The sequence below is a fragment of the Medicago truncatula genome, chromosome 2 (assembly GCF_003473485.1).
Source record: "Medicago truncatula cultivar Jemalong A17 chromosome 2, MtrunA17r5.0-ANR, whole genome shotgun sequence".
In the NCBI taxonomy this organism is placed as follows: domain Eukaryota; kingdom Viridiplantae; phylum Streptophyta; class Magnoliopsida; order Fabales; family Fabaceae; genus Medicago; species Medicago truncatula.
This window is the reverse complement of record NC_053043.1, coordinates 10,818,077-10,839,996: the sequence shown is the minus strand read 5'-3', so window position 1 is coordinate 10,839,996 and position 21,920 is coordinate 10,818,077. Positions and strand designations below refer to the sequence as shown.

Here is a 21,920-nt window from a genome sequence, read left to right as displayed (position 1 = left end):
GAGTTACTTTCCTTTTGTCAAAAATAGGAAAACAAAACATAATAACCAACCAAACAAAATAAACCCATAGTATTCTTAAAAACAAAAAAGAACATATATACCCATAGTAAAATCCAAAACACAACCGCACAAGTTGATCAACCTAATCTAACCGTATTAGACCAGAATATATAAAAATAAAATTAACAAAGTTCAATAAATAGTACTGTGTTGTCCATGACATTAAATTAAATTATAATAAAGTTACTGTCTTAAAAGTACTTATTTAAGAGTACTGTTTTTAATTGCAATAATTTATTGACATAAAAGTACTTATTTGTAATTTTGTATGGTCTAGTTAAATTTACAAATACAATTTGCAAGTAACTGTTAATAAAATGTGGCGGCAATTTAACTCATGAGTTGAACAAATTCACACAACAGAATCAAATAACAATTTTAAAATATAGTTAAAAAGATTCACCAGCCACAAAATCCAACACATTTCTTTGTCTTCATTGTTTGTTCTTATTATATTCACATATAGCTAAGTTTAATCTACCTGTCTCTAAATTTTATCTTATATTTGTTTTTCTTTTTCAAGTTTTTCTAACTCTTCTTCTTCATTCTTCAAAATCAAAATCATTCAACACAATCATAAAAAACACATGGCTTCTTCACAACATCATAAACTTCCACAACCACTTTCTTCATATATTTGTAATGGTCCAAAAGGATCTTCTTCTTCTTCTTCATCTCAGTTCAAAAGGGTAGGTTCTACTTCAGAAAGATCAAATCCAAAGTCTCTTGTGTCAGAAGATTCAAGAATGGATGAATCTTCCATTATTACAGCAGTGATTGGTATACTTAGTGGTTACATAGGAAGATATGTAAGAGATGATAATTTCAGGAGAATCATAAGAGAGAAATGCAATTCTTTTTTGGATAGAGTAAGAACAAGAAAAAGAAGAAAAGATTTAGGTGATGATGATGATGAGATCTTTGTGAACATAGAATTTTGTATGAAGAAAATTGATAAACTGATAGAAGATCAAGGAACAAAGAAACAAGTTACAATGATGAAAAGTTTAAGAAATTCTATTGAGCTTTTAACCAAAATTTCTTCTTTGAATTCTTCTAAATCTTATCTCTCATCTTGTGCTCATCTTTACTTAGCAATAGCTTACAAGCTACACAAAAATGATAGAGTTTCTTCAAAGCATTTACTTCAAGTGTTTTGTTATTCACCAAATTTGGCTAGAACTTATCTTCTTCCTGATCTTTGGGACCATTTGTTTCTTCCTCATCTTCTTCATCTTAAAATTTGGTATACTAGTGAGTTTGAGTTTCTTTCAAATGAATTTCATGGTGAGAAAGAAAAGAAAGTCAAAGTTTTGAACAAAGTTTACAATGAAAAAATGGATAGTGGAACTTATCTTTTTGCTATGTATTATAAACAATGGCTTAAAGTTAGTGGTGCTAGTGAGCTTCCTCTTCCAATTGTTCCCTTGCCATCAAGACCAAGTTTTAGGTCATCAAGAAGAATGTCTTCAGATTCTTCAATTTCAAATACTTCCATTAATCCAAATTTGTAAGTGAACAACCATTTTTTTATGATATAAAAATATGTGTATATAGTACTCCCTCTGGAACGAAATATAAGCAAAAGAATATATTTACCGGACAAGATACATGTACTTTTTTTCCTTAAATTTCATTATTGAGTGAGTAGTTATATTATGTGCTTTAAAATTTTGGTTTTTTTGCAACAGATACAAGGAAGTGTTTGGCCTCAAACAAGAGCAGCAAAAATCTACTAATCTTCGTGACCAAACTGGAATTTTGACACCAAGAAAGGGATTAGAGATTGATAAAAAAATGTATGGAGATGATTATAGATGCAGTTCGGTTCAGGTTAGTTTCAGTTACTTCAAATTTATATATGTTAAGGGCCAATTTGGATTTACTTATCTGTTTGTCAGAGCTTTCGGAAACAGCCTATGACATGTCTATAAGTTGTTTCTATAAGCTCTCAAAGATAACTAGTGAAAACAACTTATAACTCTTATATTAGAACAGTTTGACTTTATGTTACCTTTTGTTATAGAAATAGCCTATTCATAAGCACTTATATACAGAATTGCATTTCAGAAATCTAATCTCCTTTCTCACTTGTGACAGAAAGAAGACAGAAAATCTTTTGGAAGATCATCAAACCAAATTGATAAGAATAAAGCTCACCAAAGATTGGACTATTTTCAGTGCTTATCTTGCAGGTTCATACCAACAGAAACCATGTCAAAAATCAACTATATTAAATCTAAGAATGCTTCCTCAAGTGTTCTTTCAAGTGACTTAGTTGAAGCTATTACTACTATATGTTCATCCGATATTCTAACCGAATGTGAATTCGCTATTCGTGTCGTTACCAAAGCTTGGTTGAACTCTCCGGGTGATCCTCTCATTGAAGAAGCATTGACACAATCTATTGTAGTCCAAGGTATCTTAGAGGTTTTGTTCGTCTCGACTGAAGACGAAATTCTTGAATTGATTATATCAATTTTAGCAGAATTAATTACAAGGAATGATTCAATTAGACAAATAATACTAAATTCTGATCCACAACTAGAACTATTTGTGAGACTTTTAAGAAGCACTAGTCTTTTTCTTAAGGCTTCGGTACTTCTTTATCTATCAAAACCAATGGCAAAACAAATGATATCATCAGAATGGGTGCCATTGATACTTAGAGTGTTGGAATTTGGAGACAAATTGCAGACACTTTTCACAGTGCAATGTAGTCCTCAAGTTGCAGCATTTTACATTTTGGACCAACTTCTCAATGGTTTTGATGAAGATAAGAATTTGGAGAATGCAAGACAAGTTCTTTCACTTGGTGGATTGACACTTCTCATCAAAAGAATTGATGATGGGGAGATTCATGAGAAGGAGAATTCTGCTTTGATTATTTCGTGTTGCCTTCGAGCCGAAGGAAGCTGTAGAAGCTATTTGGCTGAGAATATTAACAAGAGTTCATTGCTTGAACTCATTGTTCTTGGAAGGAAACAAAATTCAAGTGGTTATGCATTGTCTTTGCTATTTGAATTGCTTCACCTTGATAGGTATGCACTACTTATTCTTATCGTGTGTTTCTTTTTTCTTTTCTTTTTTTGTTCTAATTTTTTATATTGATATTGTTTTGGAAAACACAACAGAAGAACCAAGATTTTGAAATTCTTAAGAGGACTCAAAGATGGATGGAGTGGCTTAAACACAATGCACATTTTCTTCATATATCTTCAAAAGGCTCCACTAGAAGAAAGGCCTTTAGTTGCAGTGATATTATTGATGCTTGATCTTATGGTAATTCACTCAACTTATAATTGCATATATGAAAATATTGGTTGTACACAATTATGTAATCTTGTGACACAAATTCATTTAAAAATCATAATTTTTAGACCTCCTACATTTTATACGCAAATGTTAGTAAGTTAGTGGTTATGTTAGTTTCTAGGGTTCGAACCCTAAACCTCCGATCATGCTTGAAACTCTTTATGGGTTGAATGAATTTTTTAATATGTTGAAGAGTTCACTAATGCAATAGCAGATGTGTTGCAGGAAGATAAACATCTCAAGGGCAGCATATATAGAGAAGAAGCTATTGAGGCAATTGTAGCTGCTTTAAATTGTAAAATGTGTGATGATAGAGTTCAACAGCAATCAGCAAAAGCTCTACTCTTATTAGGAGGTCATTTCTCTTATGCAGGGGAATCGTTGATGGAAAATTTGCTTTTACAAAAAGCTGGTTTCCAAGAATTTTGCTTAGAAGATTCATTTCCCCCTTGCAAGGAAATTGTTCTTTATGACTCAATTCACAAGGTATGCTTTGGTTCAAATATTTTTTTATTATGTTGTTTGATGCTAATAAAAAATTATATACATAATTATCAAAAATTATTGGAGAAGATGAAAATTGTTATTAAATAAAGAGACACTAATTACCATATTACAGATGTCTTAGATGAGATACGCACTCCGTCTTTGAGATAACAAGATCAAATTCTTATCATTGAACTAACACTTCGTAGACTTAAAGAAGTAAAAAAAGTTTAGACTATCGATATTTGAATGTCACGTATTTCGATTATGTAAGTCGAGGGTGTTAACATCAATATATGATGACATGTTTATTTCATCTCTTGTGTTTCAGTTTGTCTTTCTTACTTCACACAAGAGACATTTTTCTAGTATTAGTGGATTCCCTTTTTAGTACTCGAAAATTATTTGATTATTTTTTGTATATGATTGATTAAAGGAGGAAGAAGAAGGTGAGAGTTGGCAAAAAAGAGCAGCATGTGTCTTGTTCAAAAGTGGAAATAAGAGATTGCTATCTGCACTTGCAAATTCTATAGCTAATGGCATTCCAAGTTTAGCACGTGCAAGTCTTACAACTATTTCATGGATGTGTAGCTACCTTCACTTAGTTGAAGATACAAAGTTGCCACAAATGGCTTTCTCAATCTTAACACCACAGTTACTACAATCATTGAATTATGATAATGATGTTGAAGAAAGAGTTCTATCTTCATATTCATTGTTGTATCTTACAAAATATTCTGGTACATATTTTCTTGACATCTCTTAAGTCATGTCAAATGAGTAAATTCGAAATTATAGGTATTACATAATTTTGGTCAATTAGTTAAGTGGCTAGAATTCACCTTCTTTTAAGCTGAATAAGTGAGGTGTTCGGAGTTCGAACCCCGACCCCTACATATAACAATGATTGTCCCTGCCAAACGGAAAATGGCAATTTGAGGAACCAATCTGTCTGAAATTTTTAATGAATTACATTAAGTATTCATTCCATGCCAAACTTTAACTTTTGTACTAAAATTTGTGGTCACAGTTATGTTGTCTACAATTAAAAGATTTGGCATCATTGATGCTTTCAATAAGATATGGTTTCAGAACATGTTCTTAATATTATAAATTTTAATTTAATTGCTAATTTATATCCTATATAGTTTAACTTTTCTTCATTTTCATTTGTCTTTACTAATATGTCATATTGCTAGCAGGATGTGACTCTATCTTCCCATCACTCAACAAAGACTCACTCACACATCTCAGAAATCTCTCCCTGGTGACGTGGACTGCAAATGAGCTTATCTCAATATTCTCAAAAAGAAGCATACAATTAAAACAATAATATTATGATTTTGTTGAATATCTCTCCTTGTATGTTTCGATGAACGCTGAGTTTGAAAAAAATACAATGATATTGTGATTTTGTAGAAGAGTTTACGTCAAAATCACATTGATATATAATGATTCTGATAATCTTCCGGTCAATTCAAACTTGCACTCAGTCGATTGTATTTTCCTTAATATTAGTATTATTCCATTTCATTTCAATAAGTATGATTGTAACCATATATCATTGAATTTTGTATAGTTGATTAGTTTGATAGGGTAGGGAATATTTTCCAGCAAGAGAAACCTAATATTTGTTTTATTCGTAGAAGCTTATGATTTCAAATATATGAATTATGAAAAAGTTTGTTTTGCCAAAGAAAGAAACCATTACAAAATTGGAAGAAATGGAACTTTCAAAAGATGAGTAGAATGCTAGGACATGCCTAACATAGATTCATCTCGACCTCAGTGTCATCTTTGTCCTAGACTACAAAATTTGTACTAATGTTACAACTGTTTCTGTGTTTGCACTTGGTCACATGGGTAACAGAAAATAATTGGACAAAAATAGAACCTTACAATTTTTATTTTATTTTTATTTGTTTACACATGTATAACAACTTATCTCTTGGTCATGTGCTACTGTTTGCTATAGACTGTGACAGGGTGAGCATTCAGAAATAGAATCTCTTGGATAAAAAATCTTAATTTTTTGTTAAAGATAGAAGACATAACTGAATAGTTTTTGTGAGTATTATTTAATACAAGAAACCATTTCGGGTAGAAAACTTGAAATATAATGTGATGCCGGATTTTGAAGCCTAATTACACTATTATTAAATAGTTATCATACTTTTAAAACTAACCCTAATATGTCCTTCAATAAAAAAAACTAACCCTAATATAATGTAGGTTGACCCAAAAATACTTAAAGCAATTATTGATGTGCGGTCTTAAGTAAAACTAATCTTCCAAAATTACTTAGAATGTGGAAAACGGAGAGAGTAACTTGGTAGATAATTTATTCTAATTGTAGTTTAGATTCTAATATTGTATTTGTGTAGTTTTGGTCTTTGAGATACCAATTGTATAAATGAGATCCTTCAAGTAAAACGATTGCACAAGTTTGGTCCCTCCGTTATCAATTGCATTAGTTGAGTTCTTCAAGTATCACAACTATGGCCTAACTGTTTTCATCTGGCCATTTGATTCTCCAAATATCACAATTATAATTAGGTCCTCTATGTTCCGGAGTATCAGAACGTCGAGAGCAATAACAAACCGATAGTCCAAGACTAACAAGATATCAACACATCTCTCCACCAAAAACATTAAGTCGCTTAAACATGAAGTCGAGAAACCCTCAACATCAAAATCATTAAGTCACTTAATATATAAGTCATGTCTTTTATATAAGGGACTCTGGTAATCCGAAGTTCAACCATGAGTTAAGTATAGTCTGACCAAGATTTGTTTCATCCAAAAATCGAACTTAAGTTCTCACGAGCGAACGATTCGTCTACTGATAAAGCTCATTAATCACTTGAATTCAATCATTAATCACTTGAGTCAAATAACTTTAACTCAACATTTCAACTAAAACTAAACCTAATAACTGCTCTTCTTCTCTCGTGTAATTTTTTTAGATGGAAGAATGATAACGTGTACTCATCATGTCTAATAGTGATCAATCATTCTTGAACTGTACACAATGCCCTCGTGAGGAGGACAAGTTAATATCTTTGACAACAAGGACTTACACTCACACTTTGCTAAAGTGATTATCCTTGACATATCCTTCTCATAAAGGAAATTCTAGCCAAGCTTTCATTGTCAAGTACCACTCTTTTCCTTCCATCATAATTCCTCATCCTTACACCTCAAGCTTCATCCAATTCAGATGGCCCCAGTACATTTTGGCAAGTTACTGTTGTGTGGTTGGACCATCTTATTTTAGATCACACACCAATCTAGCAACATGTTATGCGACTAGAGTTCATTTTGGTATAAATTGTCACGTAGCAGCCATTAATACATGAGAATATTAGCCACCCCACCAATGCTCTTTCATTGTCCTTCTATGCACTAGCGTGCTGTCCAATTTTTTATTTCCATCGGACAAATATTAAATGTGACTATTTCTTTCAAACAAGATTTTATGTATTGGTTTGTCACGTTTATAGATAAAAATAATGGAAGTAATTCAATTTTATTCGATTATTTATACAAATTTAGTTTTTTGATTGAATAAAATAGTTTAAATCAATGATAAAATTGAAAGAAAAAGTAGCTAAACTAAAACTTAAACCCACTTTAGATATATGTATATAAATTTAAAAAATTCAATTACTTCGTTTGATAAATAAGTGAATAGTTTAATGAGGATAAAATTTGAAAGAAAATGTCACACAAAAACTTAATATTGCTTTTATATGGAAGAAATTCTATAAAATATGATCATTAGTACTAGAAAAAGTTGAATTAGCAACAATAAAATATGATGAAATCAATCTCTTATTATATGTTTTTTTACGGATTATCTTTAATTATGTTGCGAAGTGTTAAGAATATTAAAGTTAATTATTTTTTTGCCGATAACTCAACTTCTTTTAATAGTAATATTTTTCTCGGTCTTTTGACTAAGATCAAGTGTAGTATATGTTCTTATCAGTTTAATATCTGATATGTGGATCAATGGTCCATACAATATTAAATTACTTTTTTAGGGATGCATGGGCCGAAGCATACCACCAAAAAAGAAGAAGAAAAAAACTTCTTTTAATAGTGAAGAGTTGAGCAAGAGAAGTCGGCTATCTAAGCTCAAAACTTAGATGAGGTGGATGAATAATCTGCATGGTATGGTCCCGTCTTGTCTCTACATGTACTGTGCACGTCATCACGTGGTAATCTTCATTACATTTTTAGTTTTTTTAGGTGATTCTTTTCCTATTACATCTTTTTTCTATTATGTAAGGGACCATCCGGATGGGAATATAATTAATAGTTTCAACTCAAAGTTAAGATGCCGTTTGATATCCTGTATTCATCCAAGGATTAAAAGAAGTCATTCATAAAGAATGAAAATGATGGAGTATATATGCATATGTTCAATTGTTGAACCAAAATTATGTAACTTCATTTTTTTTTTTAAGTAGCATAGTGATCGGGAGTCCCGCTCACACATTTTATTCCTAGTGGTTAGGACTCACATATATTTAGTTCATTCCTAACAAATAAAATATCGTACCAAATGTTCATTCGTAATAAAAATTTAAAGCACATAAGTTACTAAACACATGGTTTCACTCTTTAATTTAGGATCCTTACAATATTTTCCATTGCTCGGGATCATAAATATTTGTGGGAAATTCACTAGATGTATTATTATACTCAATATTTCCTTCTGATAGATTCACTTGTGTTTTGACAACTTCTTGTATAGCTTGAAATACGTTTGCATTTTCATTTATAAATTATTATAAAATTTAATGGCTTCCCAACCGTGTATTTACAAACAAAACATAATTTTCTTCAGCCAAATAACTTTATTGCTATAGATGTTGCTACATATTACGATTTTGTAGTGGATTTAACTAGATTTTCTTATTTCATTGACATCTAAGGTAACATACAAAAGCTTAAGGAAAATGCATTAGTAGTAGTAGTGCTCTTCATATCAAGATTTTGAAACTAATAACTATCATCATAGCCAAGTAAATTTTTAATTTCATTTGACCAGGGCCGGCCCTGAGGGGATGCAAACAGCTCAACAGAGCTGGGCTTCCCTCAATCATGGGCCTCAATTTTTTTTTTAATACCCACTGGTACTACTGTCCTCCAATTGTTTTTAATACCCTCAGCCATTTTCTGTCCCCTTGTTTTAGCCTTTTAGGCCTATTAGAATTAGGTCCTCTTGCATTTGGTGTTAGGTGGGGGTTCCTCATGTATACGGTAGTCATTTTCACCTTTGGGTGTACCACATATATACCGCACCTTATATTTATCTTTTAAAAAATATAAATAGAACATTGCTCTTTAAAAAAAAAACGTTTTAATTTTATCACTGGCCTCTTTTCATTCCCAGAGCTGAGCCTCCAAATTCTTAGGGACGGCCATGCATTTGACTTTTACCATATCTCAAACTATGTAGTGTAACTCAAGTACCTAAGTATGCACTCTCTTTGTTCTTGAACAAATTGTCTCATCAGAACTTTACAAAAGTCTTAAGACTTTGTAAACTAGTTGAGAGTAAAAGTAATAAAATTTTTGAATCTAGATTCCTCCATGAGTATCTTCTTTTGTGCCAATCAGTTACCAGTTTAATACCTTTTGATACCCTTGGTGCAGATAGGTATTTGAGAATAAACAGTTTCCTTCTAAGTGATTATATGCATTTGTTTTAAAGATATATCAGTATGGTTCAGAAAGAAAGAAATTTCTGTACTTAATAAATTATATATGTTCTAATATTGTTGCTTTCAAAAATTTAATACTTTGTAACATGTATAACAACAACAAAAAATAGAGAATCACACTATTTTAATTGAATACATGTTGCTTTTTAAGTTTAAATAATAACACTAAACCTACTAGTTGATAATGTAATTACACTATATACAAATCATCTAGGTCATCTACAAAGTTACATCCATGTAGGATGAGAAACCTCAAAATACGGTGTATTGTAAGAAAAACAATGAAAAAAGAATGTAAATATTGTATAATTTAAAGTTATCACATCATAAAATGACATTTTCTTTTCGCCTTCGTCTCCTTTTAATTATGTGACGTTGAAACTCTGGTTGCCATGGAAAAAGATGGGTGCGTCTATCCATAAAATTGTTGAAAACCCAATTTCGCAACCCCATATCCCTTACCTCACAAAATCGGTTTGACCAATCAGCGGGTTCGACTGGTTTGGTTCCCAAACCGGGTACCCTATCCTTAGACTCGACATTTTGATCTTTTTTCCAATCTGCGACATAAGTTGCAACCCTCCTATAAAACTTTTGTTTGAATACTTTCCATACTTGATATTTATAATGGTTAATGACCATTACATCTTTTTCTACATCAGTGAACATAAAAGGTCTTCTTAAATGAAAGTGGTGTACCACATTAATGAGTGTTTGATTAAGTGCATCAGGTCTCACAATACTCTTATGTCTCTCGCGTTCTGCCAAACGACACGTGTACCCCATCATGACTCCTTCACGTGGCACTTCCTTTAGGCCTGAAGGCCCAAAACTATAACACGATGTTCTTATTTCAGCCACATTATTGTCTCTCGACTTTGAATAGTGCCAAATAACATGTTTCAAGCCTCCTTGTATCTTTACGTTGAAGAACTCATCCACGTCAATAAACCCAACCCACTCGCACGAGGACTGGGCCCGTAGAGCACAATGAGCAAACCCTGCCTCTTGAGTTTTTACCCATGCCCATAGATGCCATGTCACGTTGTAACCCGCAGTTTGTAAGAATCCAATCACATTTTCTATATCATCGTCACTGTTATTATCGTAAATAAACCAACGTTCAACTCCAATTTTTGCATGGTACATGACCCATTCTTTGATGAACCGTGCTTGGTTTCTGAGCATCGTGCAAATGCACAGCTCGTGCGGTTTTCTTCGCCTTGCTGGTTTCTGTGATGAAATAAGCTCAGGCCTTGCTATGGAGGGAAATATTTTCTTGCCTTCAACTTGAATAGAGACTTTAACATAAGCTTGGCTTTGGGATTGGACTTGTGTTAATATGCTGATAGGTGTTTTGCATCTTATTATCTCTTGAGCAACTGATAGAACATCAGATTTAAATAAGAAATTCGGCTTCGTGAAATCCCAACCATATACACATTGGAATCTAGAGGGTTCACCTAATTTCTCTGGTCGTAGATTAAGGCCTTTCACAAATACGATGGTGGTGTTGTCGCGATCGAAGAGAGCTTCGTAGACTAGTGGTTCCCAATTATGGATTGACGACTTTTTTATTTGAATGGGACCGTTGGATTTTATCATAAGTGATATATTCTCACCACGTGGAGGGATTGGACAACGTACAATTTGTTCGTGAAGCCTAATCGAGTAAAGTTGAACCGGTTCTTGAGTGAGACGAGGTTTTGAGTCATGATCTGAAGAGTAAACACATTGAAGGTCACGTTTGGTGTGATAGCGAAAAGATAAAGGGTAGTTTAAGAAAATTAAAACATGATCAGGAAGCAAAACTGTTTCCCGAATTGTGATTTGGGGTGGCACTGGAGTTGGCCATTTCAAAGCTGCAATTGGGATGTGAAATCGAGGGAGGTAGAAGGGGTGGATGGATGAAATAATTAGGGAGGTAAAGATAATGGAAGATAAGACAACCACAATAGTGAACCAAAAGAATGTGCTCCATGAAATGGCTCTGCTATGTTTTCTATGATCTTTCATGAGAGAAACCCAAAACGAGAAGAAAAATGTAATAGTAATGTTCTTTGGGTTGCTTCATGTCACACACACGTTAAATTTTGATTGAATAAGAAGTTTGTAAAATATTTTCTTTCTTTCTGCAAAGAGGAATGTCAAAGAAAGAACTCACGGGAAAGAGAGTGAGTTTCGGGGATTGAGTGGAAGAATGAGAACGCATATGTCTAAAATTATAACTCTTCTTGTTTTCTTTTTGCTTTGCACCTTACATGTCGCTTTGGTTCTTATATGTGCATCCCAAAATTATTACGTAGATTTCAAACCATGCATATCAACTCACTTAAATATGTAAATAAAAATCTAAATACGCATTTTGGTAATCTATATATATATATATGCGCAATGTATAACTTTTCGTAAATGATATCAAGTGAAAATAATAGTCTTTGGATTTAAAATCGGGGGTCAAGATTAGAAGGCTCATTATCTCTACTGTATATGGGTTTTTCAAATTCCAAAATTTTTGTTCCTTACGCGGGAGAGGAGAGGAGATGAGAAAGTGAAATATGCAATAATGTGTTAATGGTGATTCAACATAAGGAACTATTAGATAAGAGAGTCTTACTGTTTGTCTATTAATTAAAAGTCAGATATTTCCCTAATTGAAAGCTATATTATTGTATTCGAAATGAGAGTCATCCATTCATACTTGCTAGAACTAAATGGTGTATAGATCGAGGTGTTCTTGACTTTTTGTCGGCACTCAATTGAGCCCCCATGAGCGTAATGTAGTTCCTCTTGATTTTGAAGGAATTTCATGTTATGTTGCATAATTATAAAACTGTATTTTCTTCTTTTTATGTAACTATAGTGTTATATTTATTACGAGGCAAACAAATGAGGTTGATCGCAAATTATATACAACATATATTGATCAATGAAATGTTATAGAAATTGTTTTGTCAAAAACAAAATTACATAACGGTAATACATAAATATTTTTTTTTCTTTTCTATTTCCTATGTTCTAAATGTGATCGACTTTTTATTAAAATAATATATTTTTGGCAATAACATTATTGTATAATATTATTTGTCAAAAAATTATTGAATAATACGAATTTTTAGTATGTTATATATGTTGATTTTTTTAGTTGTGTATCATGTACTTCTCTTCAAAAGATTTAATACCGTTGCATGTTAAGATGATTTAATTTAAAATATTTAGTTAAATCGAGAGATCTCGTACCATTTTATACAAATGTTCTTGAGTTTTTTTTTTTTTTTTGAAGAAGTACTCTTGAGTTTTTTTATTTTTTTGAAACAAAGTACTCTTGAGTTATATTGATATTATTTGACACAATATAAATAAATATTTACATATCAATAAAACTACTTGAGTGAATTAATCCAATCCAAATTATCATAATTAATCAAATAAGAACGATTTAGTATTTCTAAAATCGAACCAAAATTAAATGACACCACATCAATACAATTTTACATTAGATATTTTTTCCTCAAAATCATTCAAAGTTTAAACTATTATAAATTTTGGTAAAAAAGTAAAATAAAAATTTCCATTTTTTATCGAAAGTATACTTATTTCGTAAAATAAAATATTGAATGAATTCAATTTTTTCAAATTTTACTGTAGTATTTTTTTTTTCAAAATTATTAGAGCTTTTGATCCAAACCCTGATCAAGTGATTGCCCCCAATGGAAGCCGCCGGCGAGGGTTACGGCGGAAGAGGAACTCAGCAACCGTCCGACGAGGTGAGTCTGCAACCAGAATGGCGACGCCGAACTGCCTCAACAGGAAGAGAGCAAACCCTTACACTCCAACCAGAATGGCGGCGAGGGAAACCAACCGCTTCTCCTTCTCCTTCCGGTACCGGCGATGAAGGTGAAAAGAAAATAGAGGAGCAGAAAAAGGAACTGGAATGGAGAAGCTCAAAGGTGAATGCAAGTAGTGTTTGGGAACCGGAATGGAGACGATCAAGGTCTGATACTAGTGCTACTGCTACCGCATATCCATGGAATCGAAATTATGGTGTGAAGAAAACGGTGGGATCAAGTTCCGGTGGTGTTCATCGAGATAGAAATGTTGAAGAATTGCAGCGAAATGCTCCATCGTCAGGTATATTCAATATTCTCTCGCCTATAACATGATTATTGATTACTCCCTCCGTCCCTAATTATAAGACCTTTTGAGAATTTTTTTTTGTCCCTTTTTATAAGACCCCTTTGTTATTTCCAACTACATTAATTATTTCTTTACATACATGCTCTTATTTATTATACATTTTTTTCTTCAATCAGCAATAAGTAGCATATGGAAAACATAAACTAACTCTCTCTCTCTTAAGGATAAAATTGTGATTTTAACAAAAGGGTCTTATAATTAGGGACGGGGGGAGTATATGAAAACAATGTGACTTTATTTTATCTATTGTCATAGAAATAAGTGATTTTGCTATAAGTGCTTACTTAAGCTGTTTATCCAAACAGAGCCTAATTATTCATAAGAAAGCTTTGCTTTGCTCTAAATGTGTTATTACATCCTTATTTTAAATTAAAACATGTGCTGCAATACAAGTTACTAATACTGGTTAAAAGGTATATTTTGTCTATGAAACAACGAAGCATACACAGACTGTGGACACGACACTGACACTAATACGTCAACACCGGTAATGATTTGATAAATGGAAGCGATTGAATATAATCATATGCATCAGTGTTGTTGCTCCATAGATTTTGGTTGTGTTGAAAATAAAGAGAGCATGTCATAATAATCTATTTTGCTCAAATCTGTTTGAACACCAAAGACTACTAACTATTTGTGTTATAATAAGACTAGGAACTAGGATAAACTTCTTCTATTGAGAAATGCTAGTTGATAAATTGTTGTTTTCACTTTGTTTTTTTTATTGCAATAAACTCTTGAAAGTTGGAAACAAAATGAAAACTTGTAGTTTTTGTAATTCTTAACGAAAACAATAGTTTATTAATAGTGAATGAAAACAAGAAGGAAATAGTCTCAATTTTTATTTAGTTTTTAATCATTGGCTTATTGTTAAGAAACTAGGATTTGTAACTTTTAAGTCATTCACTTTGTTGAAATTCTGACATATGTTGACCTTCTATGTAAGCATCTGTCCATTGATGGATATATATATATTTTTGAGAAGTCTTGTTTACTTATTATGCCAATTTTCTTTAGCTGTTCATTTTCCATTTTTCCTAGCAGATTATTCAGTTCCAAAACTGGAAAGACTGCAGATATCAGACAATTTAGCTTCATCATCTCCGGCACTTGAAAAAGAGGATAAAACTTCACCAATTCGGAGACCTGACAGTGGTGGCACATTAGCGGTTCATACAAGCACACTCCGTGTCAATCATTTCCCTGTTAAGTTCGATCCAAGGAGTATAATATTTCATTATAATGTTGCTGTCAAACCAAAGTTTTCCTCAAAAGTTGGCCAGCCTAAGAAGTTATCTAAAAATGATCTTTCCATGATTAAAGAGAAATTGTTTTCTGATGATCCTGAGAAGTTTCCTTTGGACATGACTGCACATGACGGTGCAAACAATATCTTTAGTGCAGTGCAGTTACCGGAAGAGACCATTACCGTGGAGATCTCTGAAGGAGAGGACGAAAAAATCACTACATATAGTGTTACTATAACACTTCTTAATAAACTCCGACTTCACAAGTTAATGGACTATCTTTGTGGGCATTCATTCTCTCTGCCTCGGGATATTTTGCAAGGGATGGACGTGGTAATAAAAGAGAACCCCGTTAGGCGCACAATTTCTGTGGGAAGATACTTCTATCCCACAAATCCTCCTTTGGTAATGAAGGAACTTCGCCCTGGAATAATCGCAGTCGGGGGGTTTCATCATAGTTTAAAACCAACATCTCAGGGTCTGTCCTTATGTGTAGACTACTCAGTGGTGCCTTTCCGAAAGCAAATGTCAGTCGTGGATTTCTTGCATGAGCGTATTGATAACTTTAACTTGGGTGAATTTGAAAAATTCAGGAAATACGTTGAGGAAGTGCTTATTGGATTGAAAGTTAGTGTGACACACCGTAAATCCCAACAAAAATATATCATTGCAGGATTAACACCTACAGTTACAAGGTATGTCACTTTCCCCATTGACCATACTAAGGGCTGGAAACTTGAAAAGGAAGTCGGTCTTCTTAGCTTTTTTAATGACAAATATGACAAGGACATTGTATACAAAGATATTCCTTGTTTAGATTTAGGGAAAGGCAACAAGAAGAACTATGTACCGATGGAATTTTGTGTTTTAGCTGAAGGCCAAAGGTATCCCAAGGAGCGTTTAGATGGTATTTCTGCAAAGACATTGACGGCAATGGCTCTAGCTCACCCAAGTGAGCGGCAGGGTGCTATACAGAAGATGGTGCAATCTAGTGATGGACCTTGCGGGTAAGGCGAATGTTGGTTCAATTGTATTATTTCTAAATTTTAATACTTTTGGTACTTTTATTACTTTCCTTGATTATTGGTTACAAGATGCATGAAATGGCAATGATGGATATGTATCATTAGGTACTTATCTAAAGGATGAATTGCATGTTATATACACCCTTCAATTTTGACCCATGTGTGAAGAAGGTTGCAAATGACCCCACAAACTTCATACTAGGTGTCCTACTGCAAAGAGGTAGTTGGTAAATTCTTTAGATAATCTAAACAAGAGATCGTTCAGAAGGAATTCAATGATAGGGCAAACAAACTTACTTGCTAGTAGGAAAGAACTACAATTTACTCTTACAGCAATCTCTGAACCTATTAAGTCTATGAAAACCAAGAGAGTCAACTTTCTTGGGAAGATGAGAAGGGAATATAATATTTGATGGAGTTCCTAGCACAATTGCTAAATTTACAACTAGATACCTAGCTAGATAATAAGAATCACACTGCAAGATTCCTAATGAAATTATGAAAATATACGGACTCCTAATGAAATATGATTTCTGCATTGGAATAATGTAGTGCTGACAGTTGATTTTCAAGTCATGAATAATTAAACATGATGAATCCTCGAAGTAGCAATTGCTATAGCAGCTTAGTCTATAAGTGCAACTTAACAGTTCTTCAGCTTTCTTTACATGATACTGGACGTTATTGGTTGAAATATTTGTATAGAAATAAGAACTGGATTTATGTCTGAATATATTTGTGTATATTATTTGTCCTTTATCTTGGTTTTCTTATTTGTTGGAGACACGTCTCACTTACAATCTCTTCATTGGCAGTGGTGATCTTATTCAGAACTTTGGAATGAGAGTCAGCACGACCATGACAACTATTCTCGGACGTGTAATTGGCCCTCCGGAATTGAAGTTGGGTGATCCAAATGGCAAGAATGTCAAAATAACAGTGGATCTAGATAAATGTCACTGGAACCTTTCTGGAAGATCAATGGTGGAAGGCAAACCAGTTGAGCGTTGGGGCATTCTTGATTTCACCAGTATTGGACCGTATAATAGAAAATTAAGACGAAAGGAATTCGTTGAAAAGCTTATAGGTAAATACAAAAAGTTGGGTATCTATATGCAGGAGCCCATTTGGTATGAAGAATCTTCAATGAAGATACTTACGAGTCATGACTTGCTATCTGAATTACTTGAAAAAATCAACAACATTTGTAAATATAACCAAGGTCGCTTACAATTTCTTCTCTGCGTGATGGCTAATAAAAGTCCAGGTTACAAATACCTCAAGTGGATTTCTGAGACCAAAGTTGGTATAGTGACACAATGTTGTTTGTCTTATAGTGCTAATCAAGGGGATGACAAATTCTATACTTATCTTGCTCTCAAAATCAATGCCAAGCTCGGAGGCAGTAATGTAGAGCTCAATAACAGGCTCCCTTACTTTGAGGGTGAAGAACATGTTATGTTTATAGGGGCTGATGTCAATCACCCTGGTTCGCGAGACAACAAGAGTCCATCAATTGTTGCTGTGGTTGCAACCATTAACTGGCCTGCTGCAAATCGTTATGCGGCACGTGTTTGCCCACAATTCAATCGTAGTGAGAAAATATTGAACTTTGGGGAGATTTGTGTTGAGCTTGTTAGTTGCTATTGGCAGAAGAATGGAGTCAGGCCTGAAAAAATTGTTGTTTTTCGTGATGGGGTGAGCGAGTTCCAGTTTGACATGGTTCTTAATGAAGAGCTACTTGATTTGAAGAGAGCATTCCAAAGATTAAATTATTTCCCAACGATCACTCTTATTGTTGCACAAAAACGACATCAAACTCGATTTTTTCCAGACAGTTGGAGGGATGGGTCTTCTAGCGGCAATATTTTACCGGGAACGGTTGTTGACACAAAAGTTACTCACCCCTTTGAGTTTGACTTTTACCTTTGTAGTTACTATGGAAGCCTAGGTACAAGCAAGCCCACCCACTATCATGTTTTATGGGATGAGCACAAGTTTACATCTGATGAATTGCAGAAACTTATTTATGAGATGTGCTTCACCTTTGCAAGGTGCACTAAACCTGTGTCTCTAGTCCCTCCTGTGTATTATGCTGACCTTGCTGCTTATAGAGGACGATTATACCACGAAGCAAAGACTGGGATGCAACCTAAGAAGTCAAGAACATATTTGTCTTCTAAAGATTCATCATCGATTCCACCGACAGCTTCGTTTGAACAGGGATTTTACAGGCTGCATGCTGACCTGGAAAACATTATGTTCTTCATCTAGTTGGCCTATTATCCACTCATACAGAATTGGGGGAAAATCTTATGACTTACTCCTGTCTTCACATATATATGCCTTCTGTTTTTTCTACTGAAAACAGTGAAGTAGTTTGTGTGTGAATCTAACGGCGTATGAGTCTGTTTTCTAGCTTACCTTTCCATTTTAGAGGAATTTTATTCCAACGAAAATTGACGGGCTCCAATCAACCTGGTCTCAAAGCCTAGATCTTCAAGTAATATTTTGATCTCCAAATGAGGTCGTATTTTAGGCACTCCCTTTCTCTTCCCGGACCTCCTGCACCTTGAGGTATGCCGTGTTAGCAATTAGCATCATGTTTCATTGTTACACTGGTATCATAGTTTTCGACATCTACAGTAAATCTTCAAACTTGCATAGAAGCCTTTTAGAGACACAAATACCACCATCTCAGAAAGGAGGAAGTGAGAAAATTGGACAAAAATTATACTTCATGTAAAGATTGTGATTGATAACATGTAAGCTATGTGCACATTGATTATTACTTAATGATATTGTAACCCCAAACATTCGGAATCTGTTATCAAATCTTTCTTGGAACTTCCGCTTTTTGACACGTCCGCCCGCGCCCTTACCTTTTACACATTAAACAAAACAAATAAATGTTACATCTGTGACCTGCACAAAGTGGCATTCTTGCACATTCTAAGCTTTAATAAGCAATTTTATCTTTATAAAAATAGTTTGGATGCATGCTCTTCTGCAAGTACTCACCCGTAATCACATTTCCATTCACATGTATAATGAGAAAATACAACGACTTGCTCTTTTACTCACATTTCCAAATAAAAAATTGAACAAATGACTTGCTTGAATTGTCATTAAACAAACATTTTGAACCGACCGAAAAGTTAGTTAGGCATCCTCTTAAACAATTTTACGTGGTGTCTAACTCTAAGTCTCCTCTTAGAGCTAGAATTCAACATAATTTTCCCTACACTTTACTCTAACACTATTTTAATTCCCCACCCAGATCATAGGTCCACGTGCTCCCCCTTCCTAATCCATGTTAGGGCTACAACTCAAAGCAGTTCAATTTCACCTATTAGATTAATTTATTTATTTATTCATAGGTACATGATTCTACTTGCTTGAAACCTAAAACTAAGGATGGATGCATTCTGGAGTATGCAAATTCAAAAGACCAGAAAGTCATTTCTAAATTTGGAATTTACACTGCAGCATTCCTGACACTGTCAACGAGACCACAATCACACTGTCTTTACATATTTAAGGACTAAAAATGAATAAAATTAAAATTGACTTAAATGCAAAAAATGTAAAATATATTCATTGATTGTAGATATGCTTTACTTTACCATCTATGAAGTGTGCTAATCAAACTCTGGAAGTGAAAAATGTGTAGACAAAATAATCAGGCCGTTAAACTAAACTACTCAAAATTTTATGTCAGAAGCAGAAAATTAAATATGACCCTTGCAATCATAGATATGATTGGTGCCATAGCTTATTGTTTGAAGACTTGATTCAGACATATTTGTAATCCATCTCATTGCACCATTTGATTCACCTTGTATATTGTATGCATAAGAAGGCCATCTTACATCAGCTTCGCACATGCTCGCGACACTCATTCCGATCATCTTCTGTGTTCTTTCAAGAACTATAAGACTTGAAAATGTGGAGAAACTGTTTCCAACAAAGATATCGGCTTGTAAACAAACTTCATAGTCAATTGCAGACTGAATTAGATATGGATACTTGCTATAAATTCCTTCAACGCCGAGTTTCTTTTTCTCGAAAGGAAGAAACCCTTCTCCCCAGTCTTCCATTATGGAAGAATTGTTAAGGAGTTTATCGGCTACTGCAAGATAAACGGCAATCGGTGTTTTTTTCAAACCAATTATACTGTTTCTAACTCTTTCCACTATCTCTTTCTTGCTACTGCATATCTGATTTGTGTTCAATCTCTGCTCTAACTTTTTGCAATGAATCATCCAATCAATTTCTATCCTCATATGAACAGCAACATATGGAAGAGGCTGAGAGGAAGACCTATCTGTTGGGAAAAAACAACTAGAGAAATTAAGGAACACGATCAAGTACAAGAATATAACGTTGAAAACTCCAAAACTGGAGAAAAAACCAGTTGTTTAAAGACAACCAATGGTGATACCTTTTTGCAGTTCTATTGGTTGAGTGTTTCCAACTTCCCTAATCCTTGACACAACCCTTTCCGCTTCGTTACGAATTTCATCGATCAAAAGCAAGCACTCAAAAACCTTTCCATAGTTTTTCAAAGGCCAATGATCATGCCATAAGAAAGGGTTTTTCCCTATAATTTCAATTACCTCGTAATCATCATAAGAGCCTTTACTATACTCCTTCAATTGTGATAAATCTCTCTCCAATGTCCACTTCCTTCCACTCCCTTTCGTCATTTCAAGCACTCGGGTTCTATTCAAGACATTGTTATACCGGCCTAACTGAACAAAACCACTACAAAGTGCATTAAACTTTTCAAATTGGAATACTTTCTCAAACAAAATCGGTTGCAATTGATCGATTTCTTTGTAGAATAGGGAGGCACTAAAGCTAGGCATCAAAAGGGTTCTATTCAACATTCTAGCAGTAAGACAAGACCTTGCGAACGCGATTTTCTGATTGTTTAATCCCCAAACAAGCTGAGGAACTACCAAAAACTTAAATTGCCTAATTTCAAATTCATAAGAACTCATTGATGGAGAAGTTAGGTTGTCGTTAAAGACGAAATTTCTCCATTCATTTCCACCAAAGCCAGGGAAAAGAAGTACTCTAAGGATCAAAACAGTAACAAGCAAAACCATGCATTTTGTAGTTATATTCAGAGTTCCACCAAATAACTTCAACAACACCTCCATCACTCCATGCAAAAGCTTCAAGTTTGTTTTAATTTAAGAACTCACACAATAGCATAAATCACTTACAAAAATCAACAACATCAAAATCAAATTTTGAAGCCCTTTTCACAATCTGAAAGAGTAATCCAAAAGTACTAATCAGCAACACAAAAAAAAAAAAAAAAAAAAAACAGAATCAGCTTGACCCAGAATAGTATAGGGACTTGTAATGTGAAAAAGATTGGATTTTTATTCAAATTTGTAGCGATACATTCAATGTTGTTAACTTCATGCCATTGCAATTTCATTAAAAGTAAAACAAAGATTAAGAAAAATGAAAAAATGTTGCATGCAGATGCAGATATTTTTGAAACCAAAAGAAAGACCAATTCAGAACAAGCCAAAACAATGTCACGCATGTGAATGAATCTTGAAAACAAACCTCGTTATTATATGAGAATGTAGAATTGTGAAAAAGTAATACAAGAAAGAAAAAAATGCAGATTATATGAGGATAATAATAACAAGAAAGAAAAAAAGATTGAAATGAGGAATGTGTAATAACAGGTTATGCATGCATGTTGATATTTTTACCTTTGTCTGGAGAATTATGAATGAGTGATTGAAATTGAATAACAGCGGTTGAGAAAAGCGCAGAGGAAGAACAGAACAGAGTGGGGGTGATGAGTGTCAAAACAACCATAT

General features: G+C 33.6%; 4 protein-coding genes and 1 pseudogene across 5 annotated transcripts; 3 read left to right on the top strand and 2 right to left on the bottom strand.

The window, feature by feature from the left end:
• Positions 1 to 541: 541 nt before the first annotated feature.
• On the top strand, positions 542 to 5,500 carry LOC11415917 (putative E3 ubiquitin-protein ligase LIN-1). 2 transcript variants are annotated; one of them, XM_039830389.1, is made up of 8 exons: positions 542 to 1,570; positions 1,752 to 1,893; positions 2,161 to 3,101; positions 3,195 to 3,342; positions 3,601 to 3,861; positions 4,298 to 4,601; positions 5,064 to 5,209; positions 5,280 to 5,500. In XM_039830389.1, the coding sequence occupies exons 1-7, from the start codon at positions 648 to 650 to the stop codon at positions 5,192 to 5,194; spliced, it is 2,850 nt and encodes a 949-aa protein (XP_039686323.1). In that variant the 5' UTR covers positions 542 to 647; the 3' UTR covers positions 5,195 to 5,209; positions 5,280 to 5,500. The 2 variants fall into 2 exon arrangements, with proteins under 2 accessions (XP_039686323.1, XP_003594462.1); XM_003594414.4 differs by having other exon boundaries at positions 5,064 to 5,474.
• Positions 5,501 to 7,799: 2,299 nt separating this feature from the next.
• Positions 7,800 to 7,934, top strand: LOC112419554 (uncharacterized; annotated as a pseudogene).
• Positions 7,935 to 9,779: 1,845 nt separating this feature from the next.
• On the bottom strand, positions 9,780 to 11,923 carry LOC11410167 (glycosyltransferase family 92 protein RCOM_0530710). Its single transcript, XM_003594412.2, has one exon. The coding sequence runs from the start codon at positions 11,610 to 11,612 to the stop codon at positions 9,921 to 9,923; it is 1,692 nt and encodes a 563-aa protein (XP_003594460.1). The 5' UTR covers positions 11,613 to 11,923; the 3' UTR covers positions 9,780 to 9,920.
• A 1,313-nt stretch (positions 11,924 to 13,236) lies between these two features.
• On the top strand, positions 13,237 to 18,893 carry LOC11413851 (protein argonaute 2). The gene is made up of 3 exons (XM_003594411.4): positions 13,237 to 13,727; positions 14,841 to 16,050; positions 16,884 to 18,893. The coding sequence occupies exons 1-3, from the start codon at positions 13,307 to 13,309 to the stop codon at positions 18,340 to 18,342; spliced, it is 3,090 nt and encodes a 1,029-aa protein (XP_003594459.2). The 5' UTR covers positions 13,237 to 13,306; the 3' UTR covers positions 18,343 to 18,893.
• Positions 18,894 to 19,664: 771 nt separating this feature from the next.
• LOC11410166 (O-fucosyltransferase 23) lies at positions 19,665 to 21,916 on the bottom strand. Its single transcript, XM_003594410.3, has 3 exons — positions 21,810 to 21,916; positions 20,513 to 21,348; positions 19,665 to 20,395 (listed from the first exon to the last, which is right to left on the bottom strand). The coding sequence occupies exons 2-3, from the start codon at positions 21,234 to 21,236 to the stop codon at positions 19,800 to 19,802; spliced, it is 1,320 nt and encodes a 439-aa protein (XP_003594458.1). The 5' UTR covers positions 21,237 to 21,348; positions 21,810 to 21,916; the 3' UTR covers positions 19,665 to 19,799.
• Between the last annotated feature and the right edge of the window lie 4 nt (positions 21,917 to 21,920).